The following is a 13,034-nucleotide window of genomic DNA, read 5'->3' as shown; positions in this document are numbered from 1 at the left end:
GTATTCTACTGCAGTGCATTGAGCTTCTTTAGAATGATTATTTTGAGTTCTTTGCCAGGTAATTCATAGACCTCCATTTCTTTAGGGTAGGTTTGTAGAGATTATTTTTATTCCTTTGATTGGGCCACGTTTTCCTGTTTCTTTGTGTGCCTTATTATTTCTTTCTGTTTTGTGAATTTGAAGAAACAGTCACCTCTCCCAGCCTTTACAGACTGGCTTTGTACAGAAGACTTTCACAATCAACCTGGCTAGAGAACCTGTGGGTCCTTCAAACATTTTCTGGGGATGCATCTTCTCTGGGCCTAGGCACATAATTTCCCAGTTAGAGCTTTGCCAGTTTCTTTTTCAGGAGTTTATAATCTCTTCCTCCCTCTAGTGTTTATCTGTGGTACCACAGGTTCTCTGATGCTGCAACAAGCCACTAAGCTCTTTTGTTCTCTCCAGCCCCCCAGGCATCCAAAGTATGCTGGTTCTGTTACTGCCTCAAGTCAGGGGAGACAGAAACTAATCACTAGGGTAGCCCCTTTAAAAGTTGTAACATTGTATGCACATTCCACTCTTCTCCCCACCCCCACCCCAAAAGAGAAGCTGTGAGTTGGGTACTTTGTCCTAATCATGCTGACCTGAGCCAACCTGTCTGTGGCACTGCCAGTTCTCTGTTGCTGCAAAGAGCAGCTGAGCTCTCTTTAACTCTCCACGGTCTCCAGCAATTGAAAGTATGCCGATTCCCTGTCAGTGGTCAGAGTCAGGAAGGACAGATAGCAGTCCCTCAGGTAGCCCCCCAAAAGTTAGAACACTGGACACATTCCAGTCTTTCCCTCCCAAGGGGGTTACTTCAAGCTGGACTTTTCCTCCCAATCCTCCCAAGCCAGGCCAGCTTAGGGGAGGGGCTACTGTGGTTGATATGAAATGGCTTTCTTACCCGTTTCGATATAGCTATGCTTGACTTTGAGTTTGCCAGGAGTATTGTGACTTTGTAATTGATTTCTGAAGTCTCATAAAGTCTCTTTGGGTCATACACTATTTTTAAGTTAGTGTCTCTGTGGAGGAACAGGACTAGGGCTTCCTATTCTATCTTGCTGACATCACTCCTAAAGAATTTTTTAAATGTTTATTATTTATTCAGTTTTCCTCTTTTGGTAATGACCTGCTTATATAGCTTGTCCATTTCCATACTGGAGTGTTTGCCTCTTTATGAGTGATTTGCAGGAGGCATTTCTATAGTTTGCATACTAGTCCTTTGTCTGTTTTACAAGTTGCAAATATCTTCTACGTCTGGCTGCTCTTTTCTATTTGTTAACAGCTTTTTGTTTTTATTTATTCTTAGCTGAATTTTAAGAAATCAACTTTACCTCCATTGGGAGTTTGGTGTGGGGTGTATGTACACATTGCATCTTATTGATTTTTGAAGTCCCCTTCAGTAATTTTTAACTCTATTATTTAAAAGATCCATTATTCAACATTCACCTCAAGGCTAAATCAAAGTCTTTACCTGACGTGTAAATGATGGTAAGTGCTTTCCATGCACCCTACGGGCTCTTCTTATTACTTTTTAAGGTATACTTTATATACCACAAAATGCACCTATTTGAAATGTACAATTCAAAGATTTTTAACAAATTACTGACTTGGACAACCATCATCATCATCATCATCATCCACTTTCAGGACATTTCCATCACTTCAAGATCTTTTGTGCTCATCTGCAGGAAATCCCTGTATCTACCTCTAGTCCCAGGCAACAACTAATCTACTTTCTGTCTCTATAGTATGATTTGTCTATTCTGGACATTCTATAAGCATGGAATCATACAATATGTGGTCTTTCATGACTGGCTTCTTTCACTAAGCATTATGTTTTTGAAGTTCACACATATTATAGCATGAATCAGGAGACTGTTCCTTTTTTACTGAGGAATAGTATTCTATTGTATGGACATACTATATTTTGTTTATCCATTCATGAGTTGATGGATATTTGGGTTGCTTCCATTTTTTGTCTACTATGAATAATGCCACTTTGAACATTCATATACAAGCATTTGTGTGCTTATTAGCCATTTGTATATATATTTTTGGTGACATGTATTCCAATCTTTTGCCTATTTCATAACAGGGTTATTTGTCTTATTACTGGGATATTTGTATATTCTGGGTATGAGCCCTTTATCAGATGTATGATTTGAAAATACTTTCTCACAGTCTATGACCTGTCTTTTCATTTTTTAAAAAGTGGTAAAAGATAATTTTTTATTTGTTTATGCATTCACTTGCAGATGGTCCTTTGGATTGTTTCTAGTTTTGAACTATTACAAATAAAGCAGCTATGAATATATAGAAATATTTGTGAATACTTATATTTTCATTTGTTATGACAATACTCAAGAGTGGAATTGGTGGGCTCAGTGGTAAGTGTATGTTTAACTTTATAGTAAACCGCCACACTGTTTACCAAAGTAGTCACCCCACTTTACATTCTTAAAAACAGTGTCTGAGAAATCCAGTAGTTCCATATCCTTTCCAACACATAATGTGAGTGTTTTAAATTTTAGTCATTTGAGGGAGTGTATAGTGGTATCACATTTGGTTTTTTTTTCTTGTTTAATTTTTTTTTTTATTGTGGTAAAACACACATAATAGTTATCATTTTAACCATTTATAAGTGGTAACCATTCCATGGTATTAAATACATTCACCTTCTGTCACCACAGTCTACACCCAAAGTTTTAATCATCTCCAACATTAACTATGTACCTATGAAACAATAATTCCATTCCCTCAAGCCCCTGATAACCTCTATTCTGTTTCCTACCTCTATGACTTTGCTTATTTTAGGTACCTTATATAAGTGGAATCATAGAATATTTGTCCTTCTGTGGCTGGCTTATTTCACAAAGCATGATGTTTCCAAGGTCCATCCACGTTCTTGCATATGTAAAAATTGTTTTCCTTTTTATGACTGAATAGTATTCTTTTATATTTATATACCACATTTTGTTTATCTGTTCACCTGTTGATGGGCACTTGGTTGTTTCCACCTTTTGGCTATTGTGAACAATGCTGCTATGAACATTGGTTTACAGGTATCTGTTCAAATCCCTGTTTTCAATTTTTTGGAATATATACCAAAGAGTGGAATTGCTAGGACTTATGGAAATTCTATGCTTAACTTTTTGAGGAACTGCCAAACTGTTTTCCACAAGGGCTGCACCATTTTACATTCTCATCAGCAATGTATAAGGGTTTTACTTTCTCTACATCCTTGCCAACATTTGTCATTTTCCATTTTGTTTGTTCAGTTTTTAAATTATAGCCATCCTACCAGGTATGTTGTGGTATACCACTGTGATTTTAATTTGCATTTCCATAATTGGTAATTTTAAACATTTTTTAATGTGCTTATTGGATAGTTGTACATCTTTGGAGGAGTGTCTAGTCAAGTCTCTTACCCATTTTTGAACTGAGTTTTTTCTTGTTGTTGAGGTTTAGGAGTTCTTTATATAGTCTGGATATTAGTCCCTTATCCGATATATCATTCCCAAATGTTTTCACTCACTTAGTAGGTGTTGTCTTAATATTAATGAAATCCAATTTATCTACTTTTGCTTTGTTTCTTCTGCTTTTGGTGTCATATTCCAAAAATCCCTGCCAAATCTAATGTCATGAAGATTTTCTCCAGTGTTTTCATATAAGAGTTTCATAGTTCATTTTAAGGTGCTAAATGCAAAGGATTCCTAAAGGCTGAGGGCAAAGACCATTTCTGATAGAGCTTTAATTGCCAATAGCTTTACAAAAAAAAAAGCCACAAATTTCTTTGGCCCCCAGATTCTCTTAATGAGTTGTTAAAAATGAAATGCTCACCAATAAAAACAACTTTGAATTCCTTCATATAGTGAAGAAACATTTTGTAATATGATTAACTGACTTTTAATTTGTCTGAATCTGTTTGATTTGTTTAGTCTAGACTTTGGAATATTATGTTTCTTAAAACAGGTTATTTGTGTACATCAAATATCTATTGCCTTATAAATATTCTGATCGTGTATGTGTGTGTCTGAACGATACACACTCACACTGAGCTGCACACTTCTTCCTTTTGTGTTCCATACTGCATATGTGGGGCTTTTTACTCAATGGGTGCCCAAGAGTCATTGCATGATCTACTTACTGACCTGAGAGTTGAGAGAACAGTAATTAAAAAAAGAAAATTTGTAAAACTTACCAATTTGCCATGTATCCCCTGAAAATAATCTCGCCACATAGAATACAACCATAACTATGAACATGCATTTCCTAAGAATTATAAAATTTTTCTCTCATAACCAAACTGATACATTTTGAAACTTGAGAATAGGGACGTTTAGTTTAACACCTACCGCCTTTGAGTGTTAAATCCATTAAGATGATTCTCTCTGAGTTCAGACACTAATGATAAAACCATCTGTAAAACAAAATCAGTTGCAGGTTAACTCACGCTGCAAACAGGATTACATCAGTTCTATTTTTCTTGATGTGAGTGATATTTCCGTTGAGATTCCCTACTCTCTTCCCCCACCAATCCTTTCCTTGTCTTACTTTGTCAAAGCAGTGCCAAGTCACATTTACTAATAACTTGGATTTTATATTTAATGTCTGTTACTCCAAATTCTGATGTAAGCAAATGAGTAATAGACAAGTCATTGATTTCCCCCAAATTAAAACCAAACCTGTTAAAAATAAAACCATGTTAGAGTTAGCTTACTTTTTTTTCTTTCTTAACTTAGTTCTTTATTCTTTTAAAATGCTATTCATGTATAAAGCTTCCAAAAGACAGGAATAGTTAATAAACATTAAAAATCTCATAACATTTTTTAGAAGAGCTATGTTAAGACCATAAGTTAAAATTTCTTGAATTTGGCTAAAATTTAAGGTAGACGAAATCACAGCTTTAATACTAAGATGTAAATATATAATACTATTTACAAGATTGTTATTTATTGAATATTTTGCTTTAACATAAAATTCCTATCAGCTTATTTTTAAATATGAAATTTGTCCAACAGTAAAAGGCTGTGTTTATATTGGTTAAGGAAATCTTTTCTCCCAAAAATCTTTGAGAGAATAAATGAGATGTATGTGTTAAGGGACAGAGAGGTTGGTTGATTTAGAATAACCTCTCCTGGTTTCCTTCTTCTTTCTCATAATCTCCCAACTCACATTTTTTCCTTACATGGCCATAAGTCCGCCCAAGGTAAGAAGAGATAAACATAGAAAAGTTAAACATCTCTCCTGGAGAAGTGAAATATTTCCGTTTACCTTTTTTGCAGATGGTACATTAAGCAATGAAAATTTCAATACTAATAAATTAAAAATACTCACATTTTTAAGTAAACCAGGATAGTAATCTGTGGGTGCATATCCAAGAACTTGAGTAAAAAGATCAACTTCTTTTATATCAGATCTGAATGTGGAAAGTATGTGAGATAACAACCCCTAAAAAACATAAACAGAAAGAGAAAAAGGTCTTAAAAGTGAATGTAAGTCCCCATTATATATAATGCCTAGAATCTGGGTCATTTGTAAATGGGGTGGTCTCTGTGAAATGAATAATCTTAATTTGTCCAAATAACCCAGGTCACTTTGATTCAGATATAAAGAAGAAATAAGTTAGTGATAAAATTATTACATTAAGTAAATTTAAACAAATACTAACAGTGAAAAAAATGTATAACTAATGAACAGTGCTTTAACCATATTAAAAATGTGATCTTTACTGTTTTCAAACTCAGTAAAATATTTTTATCAGAGTAGAGATGATAATTTAATACATAACAAGGAACACACCACAAATCACAAAGGAAAGATTATGCAATAAATGGTGCTAGGAAAACTATTTGAAAAAAATTAGATTCTCACCTTACGTTATTTATCAAAATATACTTGAATTTACTGTAAATTAAAGAGATCAATGTAAAACTGAAATAAAATAATAAACAAGAAGAAAATACAAGTACTTTTCACATGTCTGAATGGGGAAGAACTTTGTAAACTGAAAATCAAGGGAGCAAATCACTGATCGTTCTAAATTAAAAGACAAAAAAACTCTTGTGTTTTCCAGCGAATAATATAAGCACAAAACTATGAAGAATATTAACAACAAATAATATAGACATATGTAATCAAATTAGTGTGCAAAATACCATATGACAAATACTAAGAGCATAAAAAAGGAGTATGAACAGATAATTCCTAAAACAAAACACAAATGCCCAAGAAACACATGGATAAATGTTCAGCCTCATAATCCAAAAGGCAAATTTAAATATCAACATAACATTTTCCACTAAATGAATTAAAGAGTTTTAAAGACGTGAATACCTAATGCTAATCTGGGTTCTCTGAAACAGGTACTCTGTGTGAGCTTTTGGAAAAATACAAATGGGATCCACACATCACTGCTACTGTGAACTGCACGAAGGCATCTATAGAGTGTAAGCAAGTATAACACAAACCATACCCACGCCCAAGCTTGGACTGCCAGGGCTATGTCTGCCTAGATATTTGTAACATGAAGACACCTGATAGGTTGGTAGAGGCGTACTTTATAGAAAACAACTTGAGAATGTATATTAAAGGTTTTAAAAGCATTCAGAACTTTTAACATACATTTAAGGAAATAAATCCAAATATCATGATGGGGATTATGCTCAAAGATGTTCACTACAGTGTTATTTCTCATAGTAAAAAATGTCTAACAGCAGGGAATGATTAATTTATAATACCCTCAATACCATGGCTCACTGTAAGCCATTAAAATGCTTATAAAGAATTTATGACAGCATTTTAAATGGTTATAAGGTTAAATGAAGAAAGGAAGATGCAAAATTGTATATACAGAAATGATCTTATCAATATAAAAACAATCCAGACATGGGAATGAAAAAATAATGGAAGAAAATATCAGCAAATGTTAACAGTCTCTGGGATGGTGCTAGTACGGGTTTATATCTTTTTTCTTCTTTCTACTTCAGTACACTTTCCAGTTTCGTATATTTGTTTGTACTACTTTTTAATCAGGAAAAATATCTTTACTTTCTGAAAAGTGTTATTTGGAAATATTTTATGTTTTAACAACAGCTTTATTGAGATATAATTCTTATACCATAAAATTCACCCCTTTAAGTGTATAAAACCCAGTGGTTTTTTGTATACTCATTAGCCAGCCGACAGTCATTTTAATTCTTTTTTTAAAGTCTTGTACTGCATTTTGTGAGTACACATTACAAGATAAAATGAATTTGTATAAATGTGTGTGAGTTCATACACAAATACTTAAGGCAGTCAAATCTAGGGAAGAGGCTATGCATCACTTCAGTCACGGGTAGGCCCCACGAGGCTGGGGCAACAAACACACCAGTTAACACAAAAGGGCATATATCACTAATCCATCATGTCACTCTTTTCAAATCTATCATGAACTATTTCACATATTCAAAAGATATAAAATGACAAATTTTGCCCACCATGTAACTTAATAAAGCATTAGAAACACCAAGGAAGACTTCTGTGCCATCTCTCCTTTTCCCCACCACAATTCTACAGCAGTCCTTCCCCCCAGGGAAAAATCTACCCCAATCTGGTGTGCATCCTTTCGTGTGGATCATGGTACTTTCTCCCTGTGAGCTCAGACTTGCCTCAGTATCCTCAAAACAGAACTCCAGGCAACACTACTAAGTAATAGAGATTGAAACCTGCTGTCCTTACATGAGATCCCATTTACTGTTTTCAAATTATAAGAGTTTATAGCAAGCTAACAAAGTAACTTTGAAATATTACTACTCAGTAGAAGATATTCATGATTTAAACAACAACAAAAAACGGCCCAGCCACATGCATAATGTGATTCACAAAAAATGAAACAACTGGAGAGGGAGAAAAACAGAAAATTTACAGAGTTAAAGTGAACTTTTTAATAAGGTATAAGATAATGAAAAGGCTCCTTCTAGAGTGAAGAAAAGTCTGGATGGAAGCTACCTGCATGTATTGGCCTTTTTTTCCTTTCAGTTCAAAGCTGTCCTTTATAAATACAGAAAGCAAACAGGAGCTGACAATAGCCCCAGGAGAGTTCATCTCCCAGTTATTTTCAAACACTAAGTGCAATCTGGGTGAGATCAAGCAGTTGTGGTTAGGTTGGCAGAGCCAGGAGAAGTAAATTACAGCCAATGTACCATCCTTTGAGAGGCGGTGTTTACTGGTGGATTCTGCTTAGTTCACCACAGCAAGGAGCACACATGGTGCTCTCAGCAAGTGGGACATGACTCCCTGTGTGGGGTGCAATGTAGGTGTTCTGGTGAAGGAAAGTCCAGGCTTGGCCAACCATATGCCGCATCCATGTGGAGGTGCCCACACCAGACCAGGCAGGGGGAGGGAGGAAGCCCAGTTTCCTTATTTGGAAACGAGGCAGCCAATGGTTCAGAGTCAGGAGCAGTCTGGGTTTTTCACAGAGGAGGTCAGTCTGATGTTAGATGGAGGGAGGGCAGCACTAGAACTGCTTAACTTTCTGCTACCAGACTTTTGGCATTCTATTTAACAAACATTTAAAGCACTTATATGCTGGGAGCTGTTCTATCAATATCAACTCATTTAATCCCCACAGCCTATGGGGTAAGTGCTACTATTAAATGTGTTATAGATGAGGAAACTGAGACACACTGAAAGTAAGTAACATGCCCAAGGCTGGTTACCTACTCTGTGGCCAAACCTTGTAGGGAATCTCCCTGTATGCATTCTCCATGAAGCAGCTAGAATAGGTTAACAATGCAAATCTGATTGGTATTCAGCTTAAGACTCCCAATAACTCTTATGGTGAAGCCCAAACTTCTCTCCAAAGGATGAACCTGGCCCCACTGGTTTTGCAGCCCTTGCCTAGGGCTGACTTTCCCTCACTAGCTTGTTTGGGGCCCTGAAGGCTCTCTGGTCCCCCAAGATTTTAGTATGTTCTAGTCCATTTACCTGGTTAAGTGTTGCTTCTTGAGGGAATTCTAACAATTATAACAACCAAAGTTTTTTGAGTGCTTACCATGAGTGAAGCACTGGGCTACATTCTCTAAGTATGGCATATCACTTAAAGTCCCATAAATTCAGTTTTTAATACAATTCAATTAAGCAAAGTTTCAATTAAGCCACCTAGAAACCGGTGGCTGCCATCATAATTCACTTGTCACTTTTAAAAATTAAAGCATGAAGTACTACAGACCCAGTTGAGATAGAAAGTAACACACTGTATGCACAATAGAAGAAAACCAGTTTCAACCCAGTAACAGTTAAGGATCAGCTAAGATTGTAGGTCTTAAGGAAAACCATGTAAAGGCTTTCCCTTGTAATCCAGTGCTGTCCAGAAGCACTCACATGCTGGGTGCTCGACCAAGGCATGGAGGCTGTCTCCCCAAAACTGCATGGGTTACTCCGGTAGTTGAGCCAATGAAAGTTAAAAAAAAAAAATCTAGGACATTCAATAGATTCAGAAGGTGCAATCAGGGACTGTAAATAATTCCTGAGTAATGTTTAAAATAGCCATAAACAGTTTCCTCGATAGTATTCACAACACCTGCATTATACAAGCTGACTATAATGCTTAAGGTCTTGGAAAGACGAAAATAACTTAACTGGCAGACCTGTCTTGGCTTAAATTCCCAAAATGATATGGTTAGAAACTGATTTTTTAAAAAATCAAATGCTATAAAGATTAGTTCCCCACCCTACCTCTTGCTCTGTTTAAAAAAGAAAAAGAAAAACAACCCTATACCTTAATACTCAGTGTTGGCAAGGATGTGGTAAGGGGCACTCCATTGCTGTTGGTTGCACAAATTTTTTTTTAAATAAATAAATTTATTTTTTATTTACTTATTTACTTATTTATTTTTGGCTGCGTTGGGTCTTCGTTGCTGCGTGTGGGTTTTCTCTAGTTGCGACGAGTGGGGGTTACTCTTCCGTTGTGGTGTGCGGGCTTCTCATTGAGGTGGCTTCTCTTGCTGCGGAGCACAGGCTCTAGGGCACGCGGGCTTCAGCAGTTGTGGCGCATGGGCTTAGTTGCTCCACGGCATGTGGGATCTTCCCAGACCAGGGCTTGAACCCGTGTCCCCTTCACTGGTAGGCGGATTCTTAACCACTGCGTCACCAGGGAAGTCCTGGGAGCACAAATTTGTAAAGCCTTCCTGGGAAGTCACTTGATAATATGTAACCAAAGCACTGAAATTCATATCCTTTTATCCAGTAATTTGATTTCCAAAAATATATCCTAAGGAAAGATTTAAGTTCATGACAGTATTACTTATAACAGTGAAAAACTAGAAGCAACCAAAGCACCCAACAACATTGGATTGGTTGAATCCATCATGGTTTATCCAACAGCATGAATCACATTGTAAAAAAGATATTTAATGACATAGGAAAAGACAATGTAACATTAATTTGAAAATCAAGGTGTAAATACTGTATATTCAATGTGATATTAATTTTGTATGCAAAAAAATACTAGGAAGAAACATGACAGTTAACATATATTATTTCTGGGAGTGATTTAAAATTTCTTCTTTATACTGCTTGTATTTCCAAAGTTTCTACAATTATCATCTTACTTTTTATCATAAAAAAATGTTTTGTAAAATGCAATTACGCGCTTTAACTTATGTGTTTTTCTCATAATTCCCTAATACAAATTGCTATGAAGGGACCCAAGAGTTTTATCCCTGGATGAAATAAGCATAAGTCCTAGAAACAACATACTGAGGCCTGGCTATGGGTGCATAACTTCAAAACAGACACCTTAAACTTTAGACCTCCAAATCTCTCTTTTAAAGTAAACTTAAAAATTGATAAGCACTTCTCATAGCTAAGAATAATTTTTCTTACTGCCACCTAGTGGCAAACATTCTAAAGAAAAAACCATTAAAGATTCTGTAGGCACTGGCCCTTGGACAAAAATTAATTCCTACAGTCACAAGATAATTGACTCATTTTAAAATGCTGACAAAGCAATCTTGGAAATCTTCTACTCCAACCCCCTCATTTTACTTATGAGGAAGTGAGCTTCTAAATACATAAATCATTATCTACAAAAAGATGTGCATGTATATGAATAGGCTCCGATTTGAAAGGCATAAAGAAAACATGCAAATGCAACACGCTGACTAGTGATCTAAAATCCTTCAAGCGTGGAAAGTGCAGGAACCAACATAGCTGTGCATAAAACATTTTAAGCCCAATTTTGATTCATGTACGAGTTTGAAGAACTCTGCTAATGTTTGAAAAGCCACTTAAAACTGCTTATACCATGAAAGTGAACTTTTGAGAAGAAATGTTTTAAATAAATCAGGGGAAAATCCATTTCCCTTGTTTTCAGGTGTTCTTTCTCGTCCTAGTCTCATTGTATCTGCTCCGTCTTGTAACAGGCAGCACATTCACAGGCGGGTTAGTAAAGCTGGAGCTATGAGGCTGTGGTTTGGCACAGGGTATGGGTGTGGAAGAAGGGCTGTGGTTTATGCTCAGGCAAAGGGTTAGGAGAGCCAAATTGTGGTCAATACTCTTGAACTGAAACAGAGCACATATTTTATACTTCTCCAAACCATTTCTTCATCTGATCATTAAAGTCCTTTAGAATTTCCACCACTTTGGTCTCTACTACATCTATCTCTTTACACATAATATAAATAAACTTTTGTAAACAAGGATCCCTTATTCATTCATTCATTCATTCATCAACAAACATATATTAAGTATGATCTGCATTCAAGCCACTCTACTGGGGCTATTGTGATAAGAAGTTCCCTACAATCTGATGAAGGGAGATAGAGATGGAAATATCCATAATACAAGACAGAATGCACTAAGTGCTATAATGAAGGGGTAAGACAATCACTGTGGAAACAGAGGAAGTAATGATTAATTCTAACTGTAGGGTTTCAGAGTGCTCCCAGAGATGATGACTTCTGAGCTGATTCTGACAGCTAGGGAAGCAGAGAAGGAGAGAGGAGAAGGAGGTACAGGAAAGAGAGGGTATGTAATGTTGGCTGCGCTAGACAGAGAAAAATGACTAGAGGGATTAGAGAAGGGTGGTGGAAAAGTGGCCATGGTGTGTGGGCAAAGACATGGGAAATGTTCCTGTAACCCCTACTACTCCAATCCTTCACTGGATTCCTAAGCATAGCCTCCCCTACAGGGCCTCAGCCTACCTGGTCAAACTTACTTCTCCTGAGGAGGGACCTTCAAGATGGTGGAGGAGTAAGACGTGGAGATCACCTTCCTCCCCACAAATACATCAATAATACCTCTACATGTGGAACAACTACTGAGCACCTACTGAATGCTGGCAGAAAACCTCAGACTTCCCAAAAAGCAAGAAATTCCCCATGTACCTGGGTAGGGAAAAAGGAAAACAGAGACAAAAGAATAGGGACGGAAAAAAAAAAAAAAAAAAAAAAGAATAGGGACGGGACCTGCACCAGTGGGAGGGAGCTGTGAAGGAGGAAAAGTTTCCACACACTAGGAAGCCCCTTCACTGGCAGAGATGGGGAGTGGGTGGGGGGGAAGCTTTGGGGCCACGGAGGAGAGCGCAGCAACAGGGGTGCAGAGGGCAAAGCAGAGAGATTCTCGCACAGAGGATCGGTGCCGACCAGCACTCACCAGCCCGAGAGGCCTGTCTGCTCACCCGCCGGGATGGGTGGGGGCTGGGAGCTGAGGCTCAGGCTTCGGAGGTCAGACCCCAGGGAGAGGACTGGGGTTGGCTGCGTGAACACAGCTTGGAGGGGGCTAGTGTGCCACAGCTAGCTGGGAGGGAGTCCGGGAAAAAGTCTGGAGCTGCCTAAGAGGCAAGAGACCATTGTTTTGTGGTGCGCGAGGAGAGGGGATTCAGAGCACTGCCTAAACGAGGTCCAGAGATGGGCGCGAGCCGCGGTTATCAGCACGGACACCAGAGACAGGCATGAGACACTAAGGCTGATGCTGCAGCCACCAAGAAGCCTGTGTGCAAGCACAGGTCACTATCCACACCTCCTCTC

General features: G+C 37.4%; 1 protein-coding gene across 7 annotated transcripts in view; it reads right to left on the bottom strand.

Annotated features, from left to right (window-relative positions):
• FANCC (FA complementation group C) overlaps positions 1-13,034 on the bottom strand; it is a 285,322-nt gene that overhangs the window by 76,623 nt on the left and 195,665 nt on the right. For all 7 annotated transcript variants that reach the window (XM_036856712.1, XM_036856708.1, XM_036856711.1 and 4 more), the window contains 2 exons: positions 5,359-5,472; positions 4,377-4,441 (listed from right to left, as the gene is read on the bottom strand). In XM_036856712.1, the coding sequence (XP_036712607.1) occupies positions 4,377-4,441; positions 5,359-5,472 (179 nt within the window). The remainder of the gene's footprint in view (positions 1-4,376; positions 4,442-5,358; positions 5,473-13,034) is intronic.

This window comes from Balaenoptera musculus, chromosome 6, assembly GCF_009873245.2.
Source record: "Balaenoptera musculus isolate JJ_BM4_2016_0621 chromosome 6, mBalMus1.pri.v3, whole genome shotgun sequence".
Classification (NCBI taxonomy): Eukaryota; Metazoa; Chordata; class Mammalia; order Artiodactyla; family Balaenopteridae; genus Balaenoptera; species Balaenoptera musculus.
This window is presented reverse-complemented; position numbering and strand designations above follow the sequence as displayed.